The sequence below is a fragment of the Lithobates pipiens genome, unplaced genomic scaffold (genome assembly GCF_037356315.1).
Source record: "Lithobates pipiens isolate NorthernLeopardFrog02 unplaced genomic scaffold, aLitPip1_a1.2 Scaffold_19, whole genome shotgun sequence".
NCBI classification, from domain to species: Eukaryota; Metazoa; Chordata; class Amphibia; order Anura; family Ranidae; genus Lithobates; species Lithobates pipiens.
Genome location: NW_027507764.1, coordinates 155973891 through 156000995, shown reverse-complemented (window position 1 = coordinate 156000995; position 27105 = coordinate 155973891). Strand labels below are relative to the sequence as shown.

The window sequence follows — 27105 nt, the reverse complement described above, 5'->3', positions numbered from 1 at the left end:
TTCCTCTGGTCCTAGCCAAAAGGCCGGGCCCTAGAGGCAGGTGTGAAAAAGCGTGTTAATGGTGACGTGACCTAGGTGCTGAATATCAAAGTGCGTAGCACAGTGAGTATAAGGCACATCACCATGGGCTTTCCAACAGAAGCATCCCCGACCCCCCAGCCCAGACCATGACAGCCCCCACCCCAGCCAGAAAGGCATGGAGATCAAGGAGCTTGGTGAGACCCTTTGCCATCAGGTCAAACCCTCACTCCCATCACTCCTACCTAATTACATTCGGAAGGTACAGGCCGCCCCCCTGCTGGAACAGGAGAACAAGCGTTCCCTCCCGAAAAACTGACTGGAGCTAAAGCTGCCACAATCCAAGCCAGAAGGCCAGGGTCCCCTCCCCTGGTGCCGACCAGTGGTTCTCCATCCCCATCAGAAGTCTTCCCTTTTGGCTACGAACCGCTCCGGGTCACCTTTACACCAACAGGCTTTGCATAGCAACCGCCACCCCTGCTCCACCTCGCCGTAGAACAAGGACGGAAGCAAGCGCCACCTATTGATAACTGATAAGAACAGATACTACACTTGATCTTAGCCAAAAGGCAGAGAAGCGATAACTCTGATGGGGCACCTGATGTAAGGAGGGACTCTGCTGAGGGCACCTGATGGCATCTGGTGGCAGGCAACGTGGCTAGTGACATCTCATGGCTCCCACTGATTCTGCATTATGGTGAGTTGAATGATTTCCTTTTATATTAAAATATAATAATAGAAATAATGCGCTTCAATCATCCTGACACCATAACAATCATGGTGCCGGGATGATTGAAGCGCTAATACCAGGTATTTGGAGTATCTTTATCTGCTGATTGTCAAACTCTGGAAAACACATATTGCTATTGTGGTGTAGGATCTGGGGCTGCTGTCCCTCCATCCCTCCCCCCCTCCCTCTCCATCCCGCATTCATCTCATACACTAACCACACCCCTTTGAGCCATGCCCACGTAAGCCACGCCCACTATTTTACATAAACCACACCACATTTTCACCTTTTCCTATGCCACGCCTATAACCGCATGCCCCGTCCCCTAATTATAATACAACTCTGCCTACAGCCAAAAAAGTGTCCCGGAATTTTTTTTTACAATGTTGGCAACTATGTGTATGGTGCTGTATGTATTGTGATGTATGTGATGATTGTGTTATAGTGTATGTGCTGTGTGTATTGGGGTGTTTGGTGGGGTGTATATTGGGTTGTATGTGTAGCACTGACCCCCGAAGGAGCTGCTGGTTTTGTTGGGCTTACCGTTACTTTCTTGACCTTGTGTGTGTCTAGGAGTTTCCCAAGGTAGATGGCCCAAAGAATTGTAGAAACTGACACTGGATCCACTTTGTGGGATATTTATTTGAAAAGGTAGACAAAAACAATCTCTCAATGAAGAGTAGAGGGTTAGGTAGGAAGTTCAGGTACTTTTGGAACTGCAAAACATAGGAAGTCTCTCACTATAGAAATCCAGAGAAATCCATATAACAACTGGATTCTCACTTCTACCTCCTTTTACTAGACCTAGCAGCCGATAGAGTGCTTAGGTAAAGTAAAGTCTCTGCCACAGACTTGAATGTAGAACACTTGAACAAAGTCTCTGGCACAGACTTGAATGTAGAGCACTTGAACAAAGTCTCTGGCACAGACTTGAATGTAGAACACTTGAACAAAGTCTCTGGCACAGACTTGAATGTAACTGAGAGACGTAGGTAAATTTAGAGAGCTCTCATACAGTACCTGTATCTTGCAGCTGGGCCGGCGATACCGTATGAGTGTAGATCCACTAAGTGTCCTTCAACTGAGCCTCCAGGCTCCTTCTGAGAAGCCAGCCTTATGCATGGCCTTCTCCCGAAGAGTCCTCCCCTGGGTGCTTCTCCAGTTGCTGGGCCTCTCCACAGATGAGACGGCACCGGACCACCTTTGAATCCTTCTCTCAGTAACTTTGCCTCAGGCTTGCCTGCCCCGAGACTCGAAATTGGGTGGATCTGCACCCCAGACCATGAAGGCCACGGGGGCTGGTCAGGAGGACCAGGACCAAACAGACAGAAAGATCTTCTGGACCGGAACCCAGAAGCACGTGATGTCAGTACCTTAAATACCCTTTCTCAGAATGCACCCTTGCTCATCCTGACACACCCACTGGGTTGGTTCCGAGAAAGAATGACACTCAATACGCCTAGCAAGATTGCTTTCTCACACTTGCCAGTGGTGACAGCGACACCTGTGGCCAAGGAAAACCCAGTGCAATCCAGCTAGACTGGTACTGAAATCACAATTTGGCATAATTAATCATAAAACCCAACTGTGATTTTAGGAATATTAAATAGAAAAAAACATATAGCGCGTGCTCTTCAGGAGCCGGTGCTACATATGTATGGTGCATTATGTGTATACACAGTCAACCCTCAGCGCTCACTATGTCTCACATCCAATACTGTGGTAATGTTTCAAGCGATGCTGTTCTCCTTGATTGGGGTGAAAATGCTTAATGCAAAGGGTGGCGCTCAAGAGCTGAAATTCCTTGTAGTACGTCCCTACGTTCGTGTTTGTTGGCCGACAATTGTGTACCGTTAGTATGTAAGACAAGATACAGGCACACTCCCTTTTGACAAATATCAGACGCTCAGTTAGCCAACAATCTGATCGTGTGTAGAGGCTTAAAGGCCCGTACACACGGTCAGAAAATCTGAAGAAAAATTTGGCTGGATGAACAATCTGACGATTTTCTGATAGTTAGAATATTGCTTTTGACAGCCGAATTTTCAGCAGACAAAAACTGGATGTGCAGGCTTGAAAATTTTTGTCTAATGTGACCACAACGTCCGATTTTCTTTTCATTAGTATGGTTTTCTGACAAAAAAAAAAATCTGGAGAGCAAGACTAGGCATGCGCAGAAATGAAAGAACACATACAAAACAATTCAACACATTATGTCACTTCCGACGTTGAATTCCATCGTCAGAAAATTTTCTGATGGTGAGTACCCTATTCACTTTTGATTTGAGACTAGCATCAAACAAAAAACTGACGAAAATGTGTCCAATAATCTGACCGTGTGTACAAGGCTTTAGACCTCATACACACAATTAGATTTTCTGAAGATTTGTCTTCAGATTTACCAAAACCATGTAGTGCAAGGGCCTGCCTGATTGCATACAAATTGAAACTCTTAGACCCCTTTCACACCACACTGCCCATAGCGTCGGCGGTAAAATGCCGCAACTTTTAGCTGCGTTTTACCGCCAGATTTGCGGCGCATTTCGCCCGCTAGCGGGGCGCTTTTACCCCCCGCTAGCGGCCGAGAAAGGGTTAAAACCGCCTGCAATATGCCGCAATAGCGGTGTTTTGCCGGCGGTATTACAGCGCTGCCCCATTGATTTCAATGGGGAGCAGCGGTGGAGGAGCGGTAAACACACTGCTCCTTCACCGCTCCAAAGAAGCTGCTGGCAGGACTTTTCCCTGACGTCCTGCCAGCGCACTGCTGTAGTGTGAAATCCCTCTGGCTTTCACACTACACACAATGGTGCAGCTTTTTTAGGGCGGATTGCAGGCGCTATTTCTAACGCTATAGCGCCTGCAAAATGCCCTGGTGTGAAAGGGGTCTTAAGGTTTGACCTCATGGTTTTGGTTAATCTGAAGACAAAAATCTGCAGAAAATCTAATAGTGTGTATAGGGTCTTAAGGCTGGATTCACATCTATGCAGTTTTAGTGCATTTTGCAGATTTGCACTAAAGGAACTACTTTCCTATGGAACACATTCTGTAGTGCAAATCTGCAAAATGCAAAAAGCACTAAAACTGCATAGGTGTGAATCCAGCATTAAGAGTTTCAATTTGTATGCAATCAGGCAGGCCCTTGCACTACATTGTTTTGTTAAATCTGAAGACAAAAATCTGCAGAAAATCTAATAGTGTGTATGGGGCTTTAGAGTGGTGAGACCTGACCCATAGCTTGCACTGATACACATGAAAACTCCACCTGATTAATGGGGTGGACAGGGGAGGGGTTAAATTATTGCTAAGATGATTCACATTAAAATAAATACATTCAGATACTTATATAATTATATGTTAAAAGATTTGTTTCCCTTTAAGGAGATTTGGTCTCTGCACTTCCCTGTACCGTCTTAACATACACAACCAGTTAAAGACAGAATTAATTTTGGGTGGGGGAAATGAAAAGAAGATAAGGGCTGTAGAAACTTGTTTGCAGCACACCTGTCTAAGGTTCCCAACAGGTATGTGATCAGGAAGATTCACTTGTACAAATGGTTTCTGCCTGCTGTTCTAGAGACATTATTGGACCAACATTTAAGGCTTGTTTAAATTGACCATAGACTGATCCAAATTTGGCTGGTTCAGCGGAGACTAACCAAACCTCAGTCAGTGTGTGGCTGTCTCTGTTACACAGAAGTTGATTGCTATTGAATGGACAACAAGTTGGAAAACTTTTGTTAGTGAGCGGCTGCAGCCGCTGATCAGCGTATTTGGAAAGCATTGGGTCCTGCTGTCAGAATATAATTTCCTGGTGGGGAATTGGGAATTCCTCCATCCACGCAAAGGTGATTGTGTGTATTGTGTGTGGGTGTTTTTTTTTTTTTTTCTCTTCTCAGCTGGCTGCCATCTATAGTTAGCTTAAGTTTGATGTTAACTATAGCATTTGATTATTTTTACTGCTAGGTCAACATCTTAGTGTTTTTGCAGCCAGCGCTTGCACTAGGGTTGCCACCTCATCCCACCTCATTTAAATCTGAACACATATGAATTACACAAGTTCTGAAGCTAATTTTAATGCAGATGAGGCACCAAGCCAGTTTTTATTACTACTTTATTCAGCAACAGTACCTGTGTAATTATTCAGCTGTAGAACCTGTGTAATTTAGTTTGTGTTTGGCTTTAAAGGGATAAAATGGCAACCCTAGTTTGTGCTCCTTGCGCTCCTTTTCAAAAAAAAATTTGGCTGCAGGGAAATTGCATGATCTATTTATTTTGACCCCCCCCCCCCCCCCTTTTTTTTTTTTTTTTTTTTTCTTCTTTCTGCACCTGCAAATACCCTGCGGGCTGAGGTGCGTGTGGTCCTGCCATTTAGAATTACGGGCAGTGCGTTTTCACTGCGGGTGGTTGTGGGCACTTGATGGACCCGCAGGCACATGCGTAGGTGTGAACCTAACATAAGCCTTATTTTGAAGGCCTATGTTGCCTTACTGAAATTTGGCACATTTTGTTTTGGTAGACGTTTCTTCTTCTCCTCCCCCCCCCCCCCCCCCCCGTGATTGTGGATGTTGGGCTGAAAGCATTTTGGGTAAGCACAAAATGCTGCCCAGGAAAATACATAGGAAGTACATAGATGTTAAGTTCTACAGAAAACCTGTAGTGCGAGAAATGTGTAGGTGCGGAATTCATTTGAAAATGAGTTGCCAGGCTGTAATATTGATCCAGTGGCTTTGGCATGTTGAGTCCCCGACCTATGAACACATATGCAGGTCTGGTGTTCTCACACAAGATACATGCCTGTTCAAGGTAAGAGATTTTTGTTGTACGTTTACCAGTAATATGTGTAGCACTACCCCTGTAGGGGTTGAAAGTGATGGGGTACCCCACTGCTGCACAGCCAGGCACATAACCTTTTCAGCTTACATCCAGTCAGTGAACAGTCCTTGAGCTTTGGTTTTAGGTTTTATTAGGGGATAATAACTTGGATAGATGGGGGAATTATTGGATGCCTGACATGACTAACAAAACCAGGTGTAACTTGCTCCTCTTTTACAATTCCAGTTATTTCTTCTGTGGTATCTAACAGTCTCTGTTGGTTCAGCAACAGCCTATTACAGGCTAGGAACACTCAGTCCCTTTTTAGAAAGTAGCACAATGTGGTGTAAACTGCATCCTGGAGTACCTCCACTACCTTGTAGACACTGGTCCCAGTTCTGCCACTTGCAGGAAATGTTAGTCCACCTGGCTGCTTCTCTTTACCAATCTACCCAACTGACTCTGTAGATTTCCCAGGGCAAGGTAGAAAACTTTAAGCATGCTGCTATCTTCCAGGGAGACCAACTACATGTGGCAGTTCTAGCACACTAGATGGTGCTACGGATGTATTCTGGAAGACAATTCTAATTAGTCAGGAACCTTTATAGTGCAAGTCACAGGACACATTGTCTGTGAACTCCTAATATCCACTAATTGTTTCTCACAAGGATTGTATCTATTGCACATCTTGTAAAATGAGTATGATATTGAGATAATAATGGATTTTTTTGTTTTTTTTTGTTTTAACATGCAGAATTTCCTTGTTTATGATGGGGAAAGGAAGCCGAGTTGTTATCTGTGGATTCCCCACAGTTGGGAAAACTGCTATACTCGAGCAGGTGATCTATGGGAATCATATAGTTGGTAAGATTCTTGAACATAATCTGTAGTGGACCATTTGGTATAAATGCATTAGAAGATGGCTGTCATCATATGTCACCTACATGTTTAGTAAAAGGTGGCAATATTCCCTATATTTAATTATCTCTGCCATAATTTGCTGTCAGTGACAGGTTTCCATAATTCTATAAGGCACCATACCCTTTATTACACTTGTCCCATTTCCAGGTAGCTGATTTGAGTCAATCTGTTGCAACAGAAACCTTAGATCAGCCACTGCTGCCTTGTTTTCAGTTGTGCAGACTTTTAGTCTCTCGTTCTCATCCTTGCTTCCCTATGAAGTCATGACCTTAAACATAATGCAGATCAGATACTGTCAAGTCACATTTGGCTACCCATCACATTTTGCTACCTGCTTGAGTGCGCATGCGTGACGCCGCCATATGCACTCGAACACAGGGCTGCTCGCCATGCTTCGAACATGGCCTCGCTTTTCTCAGCATAATTATAATATAATATAACTTTATGTCTACTTGGATGGTGGGGCTTGAACCTGGACTCAAGTGGAACGCATATGGTGGCATTGTGCATGCGCAGTCCAGCGGGTAGCCAAATGTGATGGGTCGCCACATGTGACGAAACAGATACCCCAACACTTATTTGGCTACATGCTTGGCAAGTCAGTGTCTCGGGTCAGAAGCTAGGATAAAGGAGAGAAACCTCCAAAAACAAGTCCCCAATGCCAGCAAACATATTTCTGTCCTGACACAGATTTCCCTGAAAGTCCTTTCAGCTATTTGGCTGTAGGGCAATCGGACAGAATTTCCCTAATAAAATTTGACTGCTTTGTTTGGGTATTTACACACTTAGAGTGCCGGATTTATAAAGGGGCAAAAGGGGTAACTGCCCTGGGTCACCTGACAGAAGCCGCCCCCCCCCCCATACAAAAATATTAAATATTATTTAAAATAAAAATAATGCAATATATAATCTGTTATTAAATGTATCTTGTGAAGTAATATCTTGCTGGTCATTGTCTGTAAAAAGTTTTTGGTCTGGAACATTGCATCATTTTTAAAAACAAATTTTGTGGCGGCTCAAGCGGACTGCGTGTGTGTACGTGCACGCACACATGACCTCAGAAAGGCAAACATTTAAAAAAAAAATGTCAGTCACTGAGACTGTAACCAACTCTGTGTATGAGGGGCCTCCAGAACCTGAAGTGCCCCGGGTACTCCAAGGTCTAAATCTGGCCCTATATAGACCACAGGGAAATTTTATCATGTTTATTGTCCTTTAACTGTATTTAAAGAGGAACTGCAGTCTGCTCACATGACTTGTATTAAATATCTTTGCCATTCTGAAACTTCCCTCCAATCACTTTGCACATTATTTTATATATCTATATCTCGTGATTCTGCACTTGTCAAATATGCTGCAGAAATCTCCCTCCACTAAGTCTGGCTGCAACCATTTTTAACTGTGGGCAGCTGAGGCTGATGCCTGTGCACCTCCTGGATTTACACACAGAGGCACAGCTGCAGCTCTCATTGGCCCTCTTATGACTCACCCACCTCCCTTCCTAGCAAACTTTCACAAAAGTGAGAGAGCTGTGCATGCTGTCCTAAGCCTAGGCTTTTTGCAGACAAGAAACAGGAAGTGAGCTGAATAAGGTATTTACTGGCAGAAAAAAAATGTTTTACTATTCAAAGTTAAAACCACAAGGGCCAAAAATGTAATAGATGGAAAGTTGAAAAAAATTACTGAAGGTCCGCTGTAAGCTGAACTCCAGGTATATTTATTGCATATATACATTTACCCATATAGGTAAGAGAGCCAGCAGCTCGATCTTCCACAATGAAGGAGTTTTTCAGGTGTAGTACAAAATAACACAAGGCTTGCACGTTTCGGCGTGTAGCCTTAATAGGCTATGATGAAGGCTGCACGCCAAAACGCATAAACCCTTTATTTTGTACTACATACACATGGATTAATGAACTCATTAACTGCTGAAGATCAAGCTGCCTGCTTTTTTTTTTTTTTTATTTTATTTTTTATTTATTTTTTTTACCTATATGCTTGGTCACAGTGGCGGCCCATTTATTAGGGGTGCACGCCCCTCCATCCATGCATCCGGCCCCCTAATCTGCATGCAGGGCACCAGATACATGGATTCCAATGGGTTTTTTTTGTTTGTTTTTTAGCATGTGATTAGAGCCAGAGTGTCATGTACCTAGTGGATGAGCCCGATATGCAGAGGGAGGCATCTCTTGCATCCCTGACTTGCGGCCCCTGGTAGAGTGAACAGGAGGCACGGGAGTACAAGGTCGCATGAGTGCCTGGCAGGATCAACAGCTGGGCGGCAGGTCTGGAGCTCCGGATAATGCTGAGTCAGACTGGAAACTGGAACAGACTTGTATCAGGAAGGCACTCGCAGGATACAGAGAGGTGGTCACAGGAATTGGAACACAGGAAGGTCAGGAGGGCCAGGTCATACACAGACAAGCAGTACTGGAACAGGTGCAGGAGACTGAAGGAGTCACAGGACAAGCCGGGTCGGTAACAGGTAGGCACGGATGAGCTAGAGCAGTGGTCATCAACCCTGTCCTCAGGGCCCACTAACAGGCCAGGTTTTATGTATTACCTTGGAGAGATGCAGATAGAATAGTGCAATCCCTGAGCAGCAAATGATATCACCTGTGATGTATTTCAGTTATCTTGCAAACCTGGCCTGTTAGTGGGCCCTGAGGACAGGGTTGATGACCACTGAGCTAGAGGATGAGGCAGGTGCAAGGTCATGGACAGGCTGGGGTCAGATGCAGGTGGATAGCAGGGGTAGTCACAAGGCAAGCTGAATATTCACAGGAACAGACCAGATAAGCAGGTAACTCGCAGGGAAAGCTGTAGATCAGACAGCAGAGCTTTATCATAACAGCAGAGTTTAAATAGCCCGCCTGGCGCTAGAAATCACGCAAACTCCCATGCGCGCAGGAGCGCACTCGCTCATAGGCAGCCACAAACATGCACTCGCTTGTCTGGAACTGCTACTCCCAGCAAGCCTTTCCTGACACAGAGGCTCCTAATGGGCTTAAAAAAAGGGTGGGTTCGGGGCAAAGAGAACTGTGCCCTGATCCCTTCCCATCCAATTGTGTGATAATGGCGAATTGGCTGAAAGGACAGGCGATCCTATTGTGCACCTAGGAGGAGATGCACGGCAGAACCTGCCATGATGCAGAGGAGGAGGAGACGTGATAGAAGCCGCTTCCTATCTATATGCCTATCTATATGGGGTATGTGAGGGGCTGGATGACTGACAGGGAAACCCCCGGGGACAGTGGAGTGGTTGTTTGCAGCCCCTCCAAAAAAGAAAACATTTATCCAGCTTGGATCAATGCAAGTAGGCATATCCCATGCTAGAGAGGCAGCTGAGGAAGCTGACCATCACTGTTCACCATTGTTACCATTCAGAAAATCCCCCCCCCCCTTTTTTTTTTTTTTTTTTTTTTTTTTTTTTTTTTTTTTCTCCAATGCTTCCCCAACAGCTCCTCAAGTATGAGAGATGCATATATTACATTGGTCCAATGTAAGTATGTAATAAAGATCATACCTGGAGTTGAGCTTTACCAACCTAACTTCCATTCATCCACTGACAAGTAAGAGCTTGTTTTGTTGAGAAAATGCAGCGGGCTTTCAGGTGCCTGTTGCTTGCCTTTGACATCAGTTTGAGATACTTCTGAGGTCTGACAGGTGCAATTGACCTATGTATGACCTGCATTTGACCTCCTAACCTGCATCAACCTGCTTTTGAAATCCCATTGACTTGAATGCAATCGCAGACCCTAAACATGCCCTCTTTGTTCTGTAAGAACTGTGCTTTCCTATTTGCAGGTCAGGAACACAGTGACACCCTGGAAGATGTTTATATTGCCTCTGTGGAAACTGACCGTGGGGTGAAAGAGCAGCTTCGTATTTATGACACACAAGGACTTCAGGATGGCATGGAGCTGCCAAAACATTACTTCTCTGTTGCCGACGGATTCATTCTCGTCTACAGTGTGGACAGCTTGGAATCTTTCCGAAGGGTTGAGCAGCTTAAAAGGGATATTGACAGATTCAGAGATAAAAAGGAGGTTTGTTTTAAAAAAACTTTGCTAAGCACTTAACCAAAGGCCTTTCTGTAAAAAAAATATACTTGTAGCAAGGTCTTTACCTCTTTTGGTCTAACGAGAACCCCCAAGGCCGACGCTGACATCCTTCCATTATGTGGTGGGTTGTGAGGCAAAGATGGTGAAAGTCATTGGGCACCAAACACTTCTTGGATATAAAAGAGGTTTTATTTCTTTTGACGGTCTTTTTATTTATTTTTTTATTTTTTTTATATATTTAAGGGGGTTAGGACTCCGAGACTTCAATAGAACAGCCATACAGGGAAAGGCCTCAGCAAAGTGCCACTTCTGCGCATGCAGGATTGCTGTCTCCTATAATAGTCCTTTTGACAGTTCCTAGCTCAAATGTATCAGTTCTTTCAGCTCCACTGCAACTGCTCCTTGTAGTTCTTCAATAGTGAGCTCTCGGTCTCTCACTAGACCCACTGATTCACTGACTATGAATCCCTTGAGCTCCTCCAAGGTTTGCGGTAGTATCCCCTCAAGCATTACCCCTTATTCTCTGCTGGGTCCCTAGCTTGACACTCCAAATACTATTCAAGCTTCACCCCTGCTAACTGGCTCGGTCCCTAGCTTGACACATGAGGCTGCTCTGCAAACATCTCCTCCGCTGCATTGGTCCCTGACTTGATCACCGTCTGAAGTTTCCTGATTCTCCACCATGCCCCTCGGTGAGAATATGATTCTGGTACTTCAGTTACTCACTGTGGTCCCTGGCAAAGGCAATTGGTCCCTTTGTGGTGACAGCTTCCCCTCTACCTCCGACCACTGGCAGGTTCTCTGGCCAACAGAACTGTCACTTTTGGTTGGATTGCAAGCTACAGTCCCAACCCTGCACTTCCCTCTTACTTCTGGATAGGCCCTCACGCAGCCTGGCAGCCTTATGCCCCCGGGATAAGCTCAATCTCCAGCCTAGCAGCCCTGGGCGTACGACACACAACCCCCCCCCCCCCCCCAAACAGTGGTCTGGGTGGCACACAAGAACCTGGATCACCTGACCCGAAAAATAAATATATATTGCCCTTCTTGTATCTAGTGCCACGAAGTACCCAGCCACCTAGTGGTAGAAGAGATCAGTGCAACAAGGCCAAGCTTAGGAAGAAATCAATAGATCCCTATCAATCGACCAAGATACCTACTCTTGGCAAGTACATTTTTGAGGAGCTCCCTGACTAAACTCCAGGGTGCTACATACCCCCCCCCCCCCCCCCCCAGCATAGCGAGGCAGAGTATGCTCCTTTTCCCCCCTATGTGTGGCACCCAGGCCTACCTGCCCAATCCCCCCCCCATTGGTAAAAAAAAAAAAAAACGGTTAAAACGCAGGTATGGTTTAGCCTCTATTTTCAGGGGTAAAAAAAAAGTGCCCTATATGCCAATAAAACCTGAAAATTTAATTCAAATACTTACCGAGATTTTCTTTTCCTGATGAGCTCCATGACAGCACAGCTGGGGGTGAGGCCCTGCCCATCCCTATGTAATCAGGACTTAACTACACATTTTTCACTTGCCTCAGTGTTCCGTAACTTGTACTACTTAACTGGGCTGGTATTGTGCTGCCTGTAAGCATGTAAGTATTTGAATTCAATTTTCCGTTTTTCCTGACGGCTCCATGTCGGCACAGATGGGAATTACCTAGCCACACACGGGAGGGTAATGCTTGAGAAAAATGTTTAATCTTCTGACTGATGTTATTGCCATCTGTAGTATTATTATTTATTATTATTATTATTATTCACGATTTGATATAGCGCCAACAGTTTACGCAGTGCTTTTTACAATGTATAGGGGGGACAACACAATTACAGTACAATACAAAAGGTACAGGAGGGCCCTGCTTGTAGAGCTTACATTCTAAAGGGAGGGGGTGGTGGCACGAAAGGTAATAGCTGCGGGGGTGGCTCGGGAACAGTTGGGTGGGTGTGGGATTGGCTTCCCTGAATAAATTAGTTTTCAGGGCTCTTCTAAGGGTGGATAGGGTAGGGGCTGATCGGACAGACTGGGGAAGGGAGTTTCAGAGGATGGGAGAGGCTCTGGAGAAGTCTTGAAGGTGAACATGACAGGAGGTAACAAGGGAGCTAGAAAGCAGGAGGTCCTGGGTGGAGTGGAGTGGAGTGGAGTGGAGTGGAGTGGAGTGGAGTGGAGTGGAGTGGAGTGGAGTGGAGTGGGCAATATCTGCAGATGAGTTCGGTGTTGTGGCTGGCTTTGTATGTTATGGTTAGCATTTAGAATTTTACACGGTGGGGTAGGGGAAGCCAGTGAAGGGATTGGCAGAGAGGGGTGGCAGTCACGGATCAATTAGTGAGGTGTATTAGTCTAGCAGTAGCATTCAAAATAGACTGAAGGGGGGATAGTGTGCTTAAGGGTAGGCCGTTAAGGAGAGAGTTGCAGTAGTCAAGGCGGGAAATAATCAAGGAGTGAACGAGATGCTTTGTGGTGTCATTAGTCAGGAAGGGTCGAATGCTGGAGATATTGCAGAGGTTAAGACAGCAGGATTTAGCCAGTGATTGGATATGGGGGCTGAAGGAGAGGTCAGAGTCGAGTATTACCCCCAGGACCCTGGCATGTGTGGAGGGACCGATGGTTGTGTTGTTGATATTAATGGTGAAGTCACGGGGGGAACGTGAAGGAGGAAATATAACAAACTCAGTTTTAGAAAGATTGAGTTTGAGGAAGTGGTGTGACATCCATACTGATATGTCATTCAGTAAGTTTGAGATCTAGGGGGTGAGTTGAGGAGTGGAGAGAGATCAGGGTATCGCCGGCATAGAGGTGGTATTGGAAACCATGAGGTTATCAACTGGCCCAGGGAAGAGGTATAGAGCGAGAATAGGAGGGGTCCAAGGACAGAACCTTGGGGTACCCCAAAAGAAAGAGGGAGGGGAGAGGAGGAGATGGCGTTGTAAGTGATACTGAAAATGCGCCGAGATTGGTAAGAGGAAAACCAGGATAAAAGAGAATCGCGGAGGCCAAGGGAGCGTAATTTGCTGAGAAGGAACAGTTGGTTAACTGTGTCAAAGGCAGCAGAGAGGTCTAAAGGTATGAGTATGGAGTAGAGCTGCACGATTCTGGCTAAAATGAGAATCGCTTATTATTATTATATTATTTTTTTTGCTTAGAAGATAGATCACGATTCTCGCGGCATAACATCATCTTTCATATTTAAAACACAAAAATTGTGCTAACTTTACTGTTTTTTTTTTTTTTTTTAATTGAAGTGTATTGCATTTAACCACTTCCCACCCAGCCAATGTATATATACGGCGGGTGGGAGCCGCCTGCTCCTGATAGGACGTTCAGGAACGTCATTCAGGAGCAGCGGGATCGCGCGCGCGCCCGCGCAGCGGCGCGATCCCGATGTGCTCGTGTCACCCGGACACGGCACATCTCAGATCGGCAGGAGGGCTCTGTGATTGGCCCTCCTGATCACATGACGGCCGTGTCCAATCACGGCCGTCATGTGATGTAAACAAACAGCCGGTTGCTAGGCAATCGGCTCTCCTCTCCTCACACGGAAGTCACCGCTGAGAAGAGGAGAGCAGAACGCTGCAGCCGGCTGATGATCAGTGAGTATGGGCTGCTTTTCACAGCTTTTTACTCACTGATCATCAGTGTAGTGTAAACACACAACACACCACACAGTGAAAACACAGTCCCCACATATGTCCCCAAAACACACATGTCCCCAAAACATACATGTCCCCAAATAATAAAAACACATGTCCCTAATAATAAAAACATGTCCCCCACATATGTCCCACTAAAATCACATGTCCCAATGATTATCTGCACACATATGTACGTGATCACCTGCACACATATGTACATGATCATTTGCGTACATATGTCCGTGATCACACAAACCAATTATTATACACTTAACGGAATTTTTTTTACCAAAAACATGTAGCAGAATACATTTTGGCTTAAATTTATGACAAAATTTGATTTTATTGGATTTCTTTTCAAATAGAAAAAAGAAAATATTGTTTTTTTCCCAAATTTCCGCTTTTTTTGCGCTTATATCGCAAAAAAAAAAAAACGGAGTCGTGAATAAATAACACCAAAATAAAGCTCTATTTGTGCGTACAAAATGATAACAATTTCATTTGGGTACAGTGTAGCATGACCGCGCAATTGTCACTGAAAGCGCTAGAGCGCTGAAAGCTGAAAATTGGGCTGGGAAGGAAGGGGGTGAAAGTGCCCTGTATTGAAGTGGTTAAAAGACCGCTGGGCAAATACAGTGTGACATAAAATATTGCAGCAATTTCCATTTTATTCCCTAGGGTCTCTGCTAAAATTATGTATGGGTATTCCAAGTAATTTAAAAATTTATTTTTTTTATTTACTTGACTACTACAATACAGGGCACTTTCGCCCCCTTCCTTCCCAGCCCAATTTTCAGCTTTCATCGCTCTAGCGCTTTCAGTGACAATTGCACGGTTATGCTACACTGTACCCAAATGAAATTTTTATCATTTTGTTCGCACAAATAGAGCTTTATTTTGATGGTATTTATTCACGACTCCGTTTTATTTTTTGCGATATAAGCGCAAAAAAAGCAGAAATTTGGGAAAAAAAACATTTTCTTTATTTTTTTTCTATTTTAAAAGAAATCCAATAAAATCTAATTTTTTTTTTTTCATAAATTTAAGCCAAAATGTATTCTGCTACATGTTTTTGGTAAAAAAAAATGATCATGTACATATGTGTGAAGGTGATCACGTACATGTGTGCAGATAATCATTGGGACATATGTGGGGGACATGTTTTTATTATTGGGGACATGTGGGAACATTGTGTTTATACTGTGTGGTGTGTTTACACTAGACTGATGATCAGTGAGTAAAAAGCTGTAAACAGCTCATACTCACTGATCATCAGCCGGCTGCAGCGATCTGCTCTCCTTTTCTCAGCGATGACTTCTGTGTGAGGAGAGGAGGAGCCGATTGCCTAGCAACCGGCTGTTTGTTTACATCGCATGACGGCCGTGATTGGACACGGCCGTCATGTGATCAGCAGGGCCAATCACAGAGCCCTCCTGCCGATCTGAGATGCGCCGTGTCCGGGTGACACGGGCACGATCCCGCTCCTTCTGAAGGACGTTCCTGAACGTCCTATCAGAAGTAGACAGCTCCCACCCGGCCGTATATGTGCATTGGCCGGGTGGGAAGTGGTTAAAGAAGTGTCCGAAAAAGATTTAGACTATAAGTGGTTAAACTTCCTGCATTTACACTTTGATGAAAGCTTGGCAGACTGCACAGATTATTTGTTTACACAAGAAGTTCTATCCCTTTGATATAAGAAGTAAGGGTTAGTTATAATGTTTCAAGTTCTAAACTTGGCAGACTGCCCCGGATGCTTTCTTTTGACAGTGAGTGAGCAGATAATCTCTCCACTTCTTTATATGAAAGAATCGCCTACTCTCAGCAGGAGAGATCAGGGGGGTTGAATGGAGATCGTGATTTTATAACTATTAATCGTGCAGCTCTAGTATGGAGTAGTTCCCATTGGTTTTAGCAGTTAGTAGGTCATTGAGTTTTAGTAGAGCAGTTTCAGTAGAATGTTGTGGGTGGAAACCAGATTGTAGGGGGTCGAGAAGGTTGTTGTCCATGAGGTAGCGACTCATTTGGTCATGGACAAGGTGTTCGATGAGCTTGGAGGCAAACAGGAGCAGGGAGATGGGTCTTAAGTTGTTCAAACAGGTGGGGTCTAGCGAGGGTTTTTTGAGTATGGGGGTAACCAGTGCATGTTTGAGCAGGGAAGGAAAGGTGCCGGAGGAGAGGGAGAGGTTGAAGATGTGGGTTAAGGAGTTGAGGATAGAGTGGGAAGGTGAGGTGGGCCATGGAGAGGAGTTTATTAACTTCATCTGTGGTAACTGGGCAAAAAGAGGAGAGTATTGAGTGTGGTGTTGGATCACACTGTGGTGTGGTGTTCAATGAGAAATGCCATAGAGAGACAGGAGAAACAAAGGTGTCTGATGAAAGGAAATCCAAGATTAGAGTCCCACTTTGGAAATCTTAGAGACCTCAGCGGTCTTGGGTGGATGGGCCGCTCTAAAGAATCGGATCACCAACTTCTCCAAGGCCCACTGGGTAACAGTGAAAGCCAACACCGCAGACATGTAAGCCTTCAAAGTACTTGTAGAGAGGCCTAGTTCCAATACTGCCTAGAGGAACTCCAGAATGTGGCAAACCCTTGGCGAATCTGGCAAAGTCATGTCTGTATGCAAATTCCACAAACTTGGTCCAAGTTCTGGTATAGGCATTGTTGGTACTGGCTTTCATTAGGGTACTCGAGACTCTGGCTGAGCAACCCAGACTGATTAGTCTTTGCCTCTCAAGACTCTGGCCATCAATTTCAGGCTCTCTGGGGGCCGTGTAGCAGAAACTTTAGCACATATTTTAATTCTTTATCTGGGGGTGTGTGTGTGTGTGATAAAAAAAAAAAAATGTATATGTAATTTGTGTAAAATCACCTATGATGTGTCTTTGTTGAACTTGCACGATTTCACTCCCGCATTTCAGAGACATTTTGCACAAATGTCAATGTAAATCCCAGCCCGAAATCACAAAGTAATACAGAAACTACTTTTTGAAATTGGTGCAGTGCCACGGCGTCGCATCGATTAGGACGTGCCATTGACAGCGATTGCCACCGATTTGACATGTCAAACCGCATGTCCAAATGCTCCAGCATGAACCAGGGCTTAATGGTGGCTCCAAGTGCAGACTAGGGATGAGCCAAATGGTATTGCCCTAAAGCATTTAGGGACCCGGGTCCTGCCCCAGGTGACATGTATCAATGCAAAAAAAATATTTTTTGTGTGTGGGTTAACTGTCGTGTGGGTTTTTTTTTTTTTTTTTTTTTTAAGGGAGTAGTGATTTTTATTATGTCACTTTAAGCATTATTAAAATGAAATTTTCCTAAATGTAACGTAGTGCATCTTTCCCATGTTTATAACAGTGCCACAGCAAAATTATATTTCTAGAGGAAAAAATTTAATTTAAAACTTCGGCTGTAATGTATTGTCGGATCCCGGCAATATAGATAAAAAAAAAATGGCGTGGATGTTGCCCAAAATCCATACCAGGTTCTATTTCTTCCTTCTTTCTTTTGTCTCCTTTTGCCACTCAAGTACAGCACATTCCACAAATTCACGAAAGGGGGCAGTCTACCAACTGAATAGACAGCAGTTCTAGCAATTTGGCCAAGCTAGAATTTAGACGCTGAGCATGTGGATGGCTGAGACCAAATTTCTTTTTAAGGTTCAGCAACAGGGAAAATTTGCCTGCTAAAATCAGATAGTGGTGTACTGCTAGCAGATTGGCTGCAAGTACTTGGGACACCTATTGCTATAACTTCCTTCCTCAGTGCAAGTTTTTTGAGAGGACTGGAGGTATAGTAAGGTTGGAAGTCCACCTTTTTTTCTTTGTGTCTTTCAAGTGCTGTTGCCAAGGGACTGCATGGCAGGTCGTCAAATGTCTGGTGCCCAAGCAGCTGCTGTTCTGGCCATGCTTGATTTGCTTCAGACATAGGTTGCAAAAAGCAACAGTGCGATCTTCTGCACACGTGTCAAAAGGGCCACACCAAAGCACTTTTAAAAGTTTGCGGCGAGTCAGCAGCGTCCTGCACCTGCGGAGCTCTGCGGTGTGATGCAATAGGGTGGCTGCCCCCTAGAGGACATCCTGCCTTGTTGGAGTTGTGCCTCCTCCCTCCTCCTCCTCTCTTCTCTCAGGCACCGAAATACAGTCAGTGACCTTATCATCCCCTCCCTCATCACTGGAGCAAACTTGGCAGTATGCTGCAGCTGGGGGAACATGACTGCCAGTTTCTTGTCCTTCTTGGGCACCCCCTCTCTCTAGGCTCATGTTGCTCCCTTCCTCAACCTGGGAACCAACATTGGAGCCTTCAAATCGCTGAGCAGCATGTACTCGACACTGTGGTCAAATAATTCTGGGGACTCTGTGCATCATGGTGGGGCTACGGTAGGAGTGACTGTGGACAAGGAGCTGGTGGAAGAGGCCACGTTGGAAGGCAAACTACTTTTAGCCTGGGTAACAGAGGATGAGGACGGCTTTATGTACTCCACCAACTCTTCTGCATGTTGTAGCTCAATAATCCAGCCAGCAGCAGAAAAAAAAGGACAAGCTTGCCCCATGGCCACCTGCAGCAGATGCACCATGTCCATGACCACCACTGTTGACTGTAGACAGGGGCTTCTTGCCCTCTTTTAGTGGCCTCTGAGTGTCTGCCTCTCCTTGGTGGCCTTCTGGACATTGATGTATTTTTCCCATTCATCTTTTAGGACAGCACCATATAGACACTGGCTCCTCCCCTCTCAGGAAACGCTGCCATTCAATATTTATGCTAAGGTAAGTGGAACCCTGGGGTGGTGTTCCCTTAACTAATCCTGATTGCTCCTTGGGTGTTTCCCCCTCCCTGGTGGTCAGGGGGGAAGGGGAGTGTGTCTGGGACCCTGGTGGTGGTTGGTCCTGGGGGGGGCACTTCCAGTGGCCCTCTCTGCGCTGGTGGGATTGGGCATTTTATGGCTGCTCCTTGTTTTTCTCTGTGGCTTTTTGAAAAAAAAAAGTCCCCTTATGGTTCCAAGGAAAAAATGTCCCTCTTGTAGTTACCACGGTGGAATCTTGGACCAAGGCACTCTGTAAAGAGGGGTTAGTTAGGGAGTAGGCGGCAGAACGCGGTATGGACCTGGCAGCGTCTGTCAAGGAGCTTTCTAACACCTTTCAGACCCCCCTTTTTTTTATTATTTTATTTATTTATTTTTTTCCTAGCTTCCAGTTGCCACAAGCCCAGAGCAATCATTCACCAGTGCATCAGAGTGTTGCACCTAGCCCAGTGGATACTTCCTCTGTTAGTGGAGAGAGACCAGGGGGCTCCAGAGAGGCAATTGATGAGCCAGACAGTGCCGCTTCAGACACCCAAGGGGAGTCTGATGCAGAGGAGATGGATGGGGATTCCACAAGAGCCTCTCGCTATAAACTTTTCCTTGACGAAGGGGGTCGCATATATTGCGGATGCTTAAGTTGAATCGGTGTGCATGTCCGCAAGGTCCTCAGCCCTGACTAATTCAGCTCTAAGGGCCTTATGGCTTAAGACGTGGCAAGGGGACAGCGTGTCTAAAGTTAAACTCTGTGGGATTCCACTCGGAGGGGATCTTTGGTTTGGACCAGGGTTAGAGGCCGTTTTGGATTGGACGGCCGATAAGAAAAAGGGCCTTTCCCATTAAAAATAAATTTTGGGAGCAGATTAAAGTCTCGCCCTCAGAGTTTGAAGCTCCAAAGGCTTGGGAGCAAAAGGCCAAGGATCGTGGAGGGGCAATTTTTCACCCTCTTGAACAGCCCAAGAAAACCCAATGATGGGTTAACCATGGTGGGAGGAAGATTGGTGGCTTTCCTTCCACAGTGGGAGATGATCACCTCCAATCAGTTTGTGCTAGGGATCATAAGAGGTTACCGGCTGGAGTTCTCAGAGCCTCCTGCGCACAGGCTTCTTGTCACCGAGCTGCCAAAATGCACAGAAAAATAATCAGCTCTTTTATCCTCCCTACAGCTGGAGGAGCAAGAGGTAGTATGAATTCCAGCAGAGGAGACAGGCGGAGGCTTCTATTTCCACATCTTTGTGGTCTACAAACCTTCGGGAAAGTTCAGGCTTTATCGTGAACCTGAAGTCTCTGAATGTCTCAATTACTTGCAGGAAATTCCAGATGGACTCTGTCTGTCTACTTGATAAAGGAGCTTCTCCCCCCCAAATTTCTTCATGGTGTCAATGGACTTGGAAAAAACGTCTATCTGCATGTTCCAGTCGCAGAGGGCTGTCGGAGGTTTCTCAGACTGGCAATAAGAACCAGGGAAGGGACGTTTTCATTTACAGTTCAAAGCACTCCCACTTTGGGCTATCCTTCTCCTAGAAAACCTGGGGTGGCTCATGAACCTGGAAAAATCCCAGTTTGGTTCCGTACCAAAAGGTCACCTTCTTGGGCTATGTGTTGGCTTCAACAAAGCAAAAGGTGTTCCTTCGCTTAGCGAAGATCCAGAAGGTGGACAAAGCAATGTTGTTGCTTCAGGGCAGCTGTCAGGTCTCAGTAAGAAAAGTGATGTCAGCTTTTGGGCTTACTGACATCCACGCTCCATAGCAGTTCAGTGGGCAGGACTGCATTTTTCACCCTCTACAACTGTTTATCCTGGGGGTCTGGGACTACAGATATTGGGGACTCCAGGGACCTCTGACTGTGAAGGTTTGTATAACATATTCTTGTGTCTCCCCAGCTGGCCGAAGGTACTCTTGAAGAACTGAGGGGCTGGTGGGACAGTGAAATGTAAATATTGAATTGAAAGGGGTTGTTTCCTGAGAGGGGAGAAGCCAGTGTCTCTCTATGGTGCTGTCCTGAAAGACTCCTGGAAAAGGATGTTACCCGTAATTTTATTTTTTATTTTTTCTCTACACTTCGATACTGTGTACACCGCCTGAAGTGTATTAGAAACTGTACTACAGCTGCACTGTATTGTGTACACCACTAAAAGTTGAGTAGAAACTGTACACTTTGTATTAGATACACTTCAGGCAGTGTTCACAGTATCTAATACAAAGTGTACAGTTTCTACTCAACTTTTAGTGGTGTACACAATACAGTGCAGCTGTAGTACAGTTTTTTTAATACACTTCAGGCAGTGTTCACAGTATTAGAAACAGTACACCACAGAATGCACTGTAGATATAGAGGTTGATTTACTAAAGGCAAATCCACTTTGCATGACAAGTGCACTTGAAAGTGCATTCACTGTAGATCTGAGGGGGACATGCAAAGAAGAAAAATCTGCATTTTTGCTTGCACATGACTAGATAAAATCGGCAGAGCTTCCCCCCTCATTTCAGATCTTCCCTGCAGATCTACGGCAACTGCACTTGTAGTGCAAAGTGGATTTGCCTTTAGTAATCAACCCCATAGTCTACACTGGAAAAAAAAAATATATATATATATATATATATATATATATATATATATATATATATATATATATATATATATATATATATATATATATATATATATATATATATATATATATATATATATATATATATATATATATATAATTTAGTACACCCCTCCACATTATTGTAAATATTTTATCTTTTCATGTGACAACAAGAAATGACACTTTGCTATGATGTAAAGTAGTAAGTGTACAGCTTGTGTAAATTTGCTGTCCCCTCAAAGTAACTCAACACACAGCCATTAAAGAGGAAGTAAACCCTTCCAAACAACTTGGACCTATAGGTAAGCCTAGATTAAGGCTTACCTGTAGGTCCAAGCAATATCTCCTAAACCTATATGGTTTAGGAGATATTTGCCCGAAAATGGGCACCGCTGTCTACGGCGCATGCGCCGTAGACAGCGGCGCGCAGGCGCACTAAATGCGGCAAATCCAAGAATGGATTTGTCGACTCCCGTGCGCATGCGCGGGAGTGACGTCATCGCGGCTTCGCCGTATGGCAGCGGCGGAGCTGCGAGACGCGACTCCCGTGCGCATGCGCGGGAGTGACGTCATCGCGGTTGCGCCGCTGTGATTCGTCGGAGCTGCGAGACGCCACCAGCAACATGGATGCGGCGGACTACAGGGGACAGCGGCGACTTCGCTGGCTCCTGTGTCAGGTAAGTGACACATAATGAGCTACTATGCGATGCATAGTAGTCCATTATGCTTTACATTTGCAGGGAAAAAAAGAGGAAGTAAACCCATCAGGGTTTACTTCCTCTTTAATGTCTAAACTGCTAGCAACAAAAGTGAGTAAACCCCTAAGTGAATGTCCAAATTGGGGCCCAATTTAGCCATTTTCCCTCCCCTGTGTCATGTGACTTGTTAGTGTTACATAGTCTCAGGTGTGAATGGGGAGCAGGTGTGTTAAATTTGGTCCTCTCTCGTGGCAAAGAACTCTGAGGATTTGAAAAAAAAAAAATGTTGCTCTACATCAGTGTTTCTCAACTCCAGTGCTCAAGGCACCCCAACAGGTCATGTTTTCAGGCTTTCCATTAATGTGCACAGGTGATTTGATCAGTTTCACTGCCTTAGTAGTTACCACAGCTGTTTCATCTGAGGGAAATCCTTAAAACATGACCTGTTGGGGGGCCTTGAGGACTGGAGTTGAGAAACGCTGCTCTACATAAAGATGGCCTAGGCTATAAGAAGATTTCCAAGACCCTGAAACTGAGCTACAGCATGGTGGCCAAGACCATACAGCTATTTAACAGGACAGGTTCAACTCAGAACAGGCCTCACCATGGTCAACCAAAGAAGTTGAGTGTACATGCTCAGCGTCATATCCAGAGGTTGTCTTTGGGAAACGTACGTATGAGTGCTGCCAGCATTGCTACAGAGGTTGCAGGGGTGCGGGGGGTCAGTCTGTCAGTGCTCAGACAATACACCGCACTCTTCTAGTGATGAGATGATGCACAAGAGAGCCTGCAAACTGCTGAAATCAAGCAGACTAAGGACATGGATTACTGGAACCATGTCCTGTGGTCTGATGAGACCAAGATAAACTTATTTGGTTCAGATGGTGTCAAGCGTGTGTGGCGGAAAACAGGTGAGGAGTACAAAAACGTGTGTCTTGCCTACAGTCAAGCGTGGTGATGGGAGTGTCATGGTCTGGGGCTGCATGAGTGCTGCCAGCACTGGTGAGCTACAGTTCATTGAGGGAACCCTTAATGCCAACATGTACTGGGACATACTGAGGCAGAGCGTGACCCCCCCCCCCCCCCCCCCCTTCAGAGCCTGGGCAGGAGGGCAGTATTCCAACATAACCCCAAATACACCTCCCAAGATGACTGTCTTGCTAAAGAAGTCAAGGGTAAAGGTGATGGACTGGCCAATCATGTCTCCAGACCTAAACCCTATTGAGCATCTGTGGGGAATCCTCAAATGGAAGGTGGAGGGGCACAGGTCTTTAACATTCACCAGCTCCCTGATGTCTTCATGGAGGTGTCGAAGAGGACTCCAATGGCAACCTGTAAAGCTCTGCTGAACTCCATGCCCAAGAGGGTTAAGGCAGCGCTGGAAAATAATAGTGGCCACACAAAATATTGACACTCTGGGCCCAATTTGGACATTTTCACTTAGGGGTGTACTTTGTTGCCAGCAGTTTAGACATTAATTGCTGCGTGTTGAACTATTTTGAGGGGACAGCAAATTTACACTGTTATACAAGCTGTACTCTCACTATTCTTCATTGTAGCAAAGTGTAATTTCTTCAGTGTTGTCACAATAAGAGATACTTCAAATTTTTGTCAAAAAATTTATTGTGTGTATCTATATATCTCTCATTTTCAAATACACTGCCACTAACTGAATAACCTGCCTGCTTAATCTAACTCAAGCGATCTCCACACCAACAACACTACACACTGCGACTGTGTAGGCAGTCTTATATAGGGTGGGGTGTGGACAGGGTCCCCCTGAGCCATGATTAGCCAAAGGCACCCTTAGAGTGTGCTGTGATTGGCCAAAGCATGCAGGTCAGGTGCATGCTTTGGCCAATCATCATACAGTGCATTATGGGGTGTAACTCATTTGTGGGGTGAACACAAATTAATTACACAGGTTCTGAGGCCAATTTAATGCAGATAAGGCATCAAGTGAGTTTAATTACCACTTCATCAGCCACAGAACCTGTGTAATTCATAGGTGTTCGGTTTTAAAGGGATAAGGTGGCAACCCTAGTGTGGGGAGTCCTCCCGGCTGGCAGGACGATTATTACTGCTAGCGGCTTTAGCTGCCAACATTAATCGTATGTAAAAAAACAAAACAAAAAAAAAACGGCTGGTTGTACACAAGTTGATCGATTTGACTTTGGTACAATCAACCTGCCCATACATGGATCAAATTTTGACCAGTCCCTGCTGAACTAACTGGCTTAAATAAACTTGACCAAGGCTGCTTGCCACTTAGGTTTGGATGAGTTGAGAGGCGTTTGAAACCCTTGTCATGTTTATATTGCTGTCTGTTCTGCACTGGGGAGAGTCACCTTTCCCTGTTTTTTTTTTTTTTTTTTGTTTTTTTTCCTGGTGACTAGTGTCACAAAAAACAGCAAGTGATGGGAAATGCAAAATTTTACAATTGTCATCATAGCAACCCCAATAAAGTTGAAATCTTCCATTGCAGACCTCTCTGGTGACCACTGTCAAAAGGGGATTTACTTGTGCTTTCTATTGGGTCCTCTAATTTCCTGTTGTGTCTTCAAGAGGCTAACAGAAATGGGATACAGCTGTAAAAACACTGGTTGTAGGGCCCGTGCATAAAACTCCCGGTTATCAGCCAAACTGCTACCCCTTCCAAATGACTTATTTGAGCACGTTGCAGGAAAAAGTAATAAGTGCTAAAGTGCACTAATTATTTTAATCCTTACCGAGCAGCTCTATCTAGGTCTGCTGTAAATTGATTCATCAAGACTGTGCCATGAGTACATAAAAGAAGTTGCTTTTTCATTGCAAAGAAGGCAGACGACAGAATAAATTAGTTGCCTATAGTAATCCTCTTTTTTAAAAAGAAGCAAAGTGTGCCCAATTGGGCACAGGAGGATGGTGGGTGTAACAATTTATCATTTTAAAAGCCCACCATGAAATAAATGCTATCTAATTAATGGCAATCGTATAAAAGAAACCGTCAGGAAATATTAAAGCGGAACTAAACTCTCTCAATCAGCATTAACCATTTTTAATCCTTAGGCCGCGTACACACGCGGGGACCGTTCGCCCAACTTTGTCCGTCAAACAGTTTCGGCAAACAGTCCGCTCAAAATTAGCATGGACGGACATGGCCACACACGACGGACGAACAGTTTGCTGAAACCGTGCGCGATGACGTGAACGGCACGTACGACGGGACGAAAATACGACGTCCTATACACTGCATTATAACTTTCGGCGTGAAAATCCTTTCTGAGCATGCGCGGAACTTTGTTTGACGAACAAGCCTACACACGAGCGGACTGTTCGCTGAAACAAGGTTTCAGCGGACAGTTTTTCGGAAATTCCGAAAAACCTTGTCCGTCAAACTGTCCGCTGAAAGCCCACACACGAGCGGACTGTCCGCCCAAACACTGTTCAGCGGACAAAGTTGGGCGAACAGTCCGCCCGTGTGTACGCGGCCTCACGCTGCTAGCCTTAGTAAATGGTGTATGTATGTGTAGATAGTATCTATCTAGTTATGCTAAACCTTCTCCCCCCCCCCCCCCCCTTTTTATTTATTTTTTTATTTTTATTTTTTAAATCTTTCAGATTCCTGTTTTTTGGCCTAGGCCAAAATGGTGCTATACATCCCAAGTCTTCATGGGCATTTTTATATTCATCTGGAGGAGGGAGTTTTTTCCATAATGTGCGAGTACTGTATGATGAACCTACTTGCACATTACGACACACTTACCTTTTTATGATTGCCTTAGAGCTCCAGTGTTGCGATGACCATGGCCCCCCTTGTCACAGGGACAATCTGTTCGGTCTTAAAAAGCCTTACTTCTGCTTTCATTTATTCTACCTATACGTTGTTTCGAACATGTTGCCACTGATTACCTGTGTGAACAAGCCCTAAAATGGCAGAGTTCAGTGTCTGTAGGCTTTAAATCCGCACCGCATCAGTGTGAACCGAGACTAAAAGAGACCAAATAGCATCCATTTTGTTACACTCAGTGTATGTAAACCCCAACAAAAATTCTTTTTTTTTTTTTTTCTTTTTCAAGGTGGTGACTATCATTCTGGGAAATAAAACAGACTTGGAGGACTGCAGACAAGTGGACCCAGAGATGGCTTCACAATGGGCAAGAGGCGAAAAAGTAAAATTATGGGAGGTGACTGTGGCAAACAGACAGACCTTACTCGAGCCATTCACGCTGCTGGCCAGCAAACTCAATCAGCTCCAAAGTAAATCAACCTTTCCTTTGCCAGGGAGAAAAAGTAAGGGGACCCCATCTTCTGACAATTAGTCTACAGTATTGCATCCCTTTATGCTTATTCAGAACTTTATAGAGTCTTGTGCTGATCTCTTTAAGGCACTGCAGTATGCATCATAACAGATACTGATTACTGACATATTTTCTTTCATTGATGTGTTTTCGTAAAATGAAAGTATGAATTCTTTACTAGGTCCTATTTAGTGTAGAAAAATAAACAATCGCGCTATCGTACAGAATTTGTAAACCTAGGTCACACTTCTCTGCCACCTATCTAGTGCATATGCCTTTTTGATGTGTGATAATTCAGTATGTTCTGCATAATCAGTTCCCTCCAAGAGAGACTATTGCTTTTTTTCACAGCATGGTTCCCGTGTTGGTTATGGCGCTGCATGGCCTGGTTTCAGCATGATGTATTCCTGTGAGCGGGACTTGGTATCTTCTACATGGATCGCCAATCCACTGTCACTGGTTCCCTGTATAAAGTTCCCCTTTGTGTCCAATAGTTATGTTGATTACTTGTAAATAAAGGTTTTGCTCTTAAAGTGGCTCTATCACTAAATTTCACTTCATCTG

The 27105-nt window shown here is 44.8% G+C and overlaps 1 protein-coding gene and 1 pseudogene across 2 annotated transcripts; one reads left to right on the top strand and one right to left on the bottom strand.

Moving 5' to 3' along the window:
* Positions 1-468: 468 nt before the first annotated feature.
* On the bottom strand, positions 469-600 carry LOC143999735 (U2 spliceosomal RNA; annotated as a pseudogene).
* Positions 601-4172: 3572 nt separating this feature from the next.
* Positions 4173-27074, top strand: NKIRAS1 (NFKB inhibitor interacting Ras like 1). Of its 2 annotated transcripts, none has more exons than XM_077493929.1 (4): positions 4173-4269; positions 6315-6424; positions 10289-10530; positions 26320-27074. In XM_077493929.1, exons 2-4 carry the CDS (start codon positions 6328-6330, stop codon positions 26560-26562), a joined length of 582 nt encoding a protein of 193 aa, XP_077350055.1. In that variant the 5' UTR covers positions 4173-4269; positions 6315-6327; the 3' UTR covers positions 26563-27074. The 2 variants fall into 2 exon arrangements, with proteins under 2 accessions (XP_077350055.1, XP_077350054.1); XM_077493928.1 differs by lacking the exon at positions 4173-4269 and adding an exon at positions 4338-4593.
* The last annotated feature ends 31 nt before the right edge of the window (positions 27075-27105 follow it).

Bases quoted from the DNA above. Each gene is read 5' to 3' on its own strand.
- NKIRAS1 (XM_077493929.1), top strand. From the start codon at position 6,328: ATGATGGGGAAAGGAAGCCGAGTTGTTATCTGTGGATTCCCCACAGTT. The intron at 6,425-10,288 runs GTAAGATTCTTG...TCCTATTTGCAG, and splicing joins CTATGGGAATCATATAGTTG to GTCAGGAACACAGTGACACC. The intron at 10,531-26,319 runs GTTTGTTTTAAA...TTCTTTTTCAAG, and splicing joins GATTCAGAGATAAAAAGGAG to GTGGTGACTATCATTCTGGG.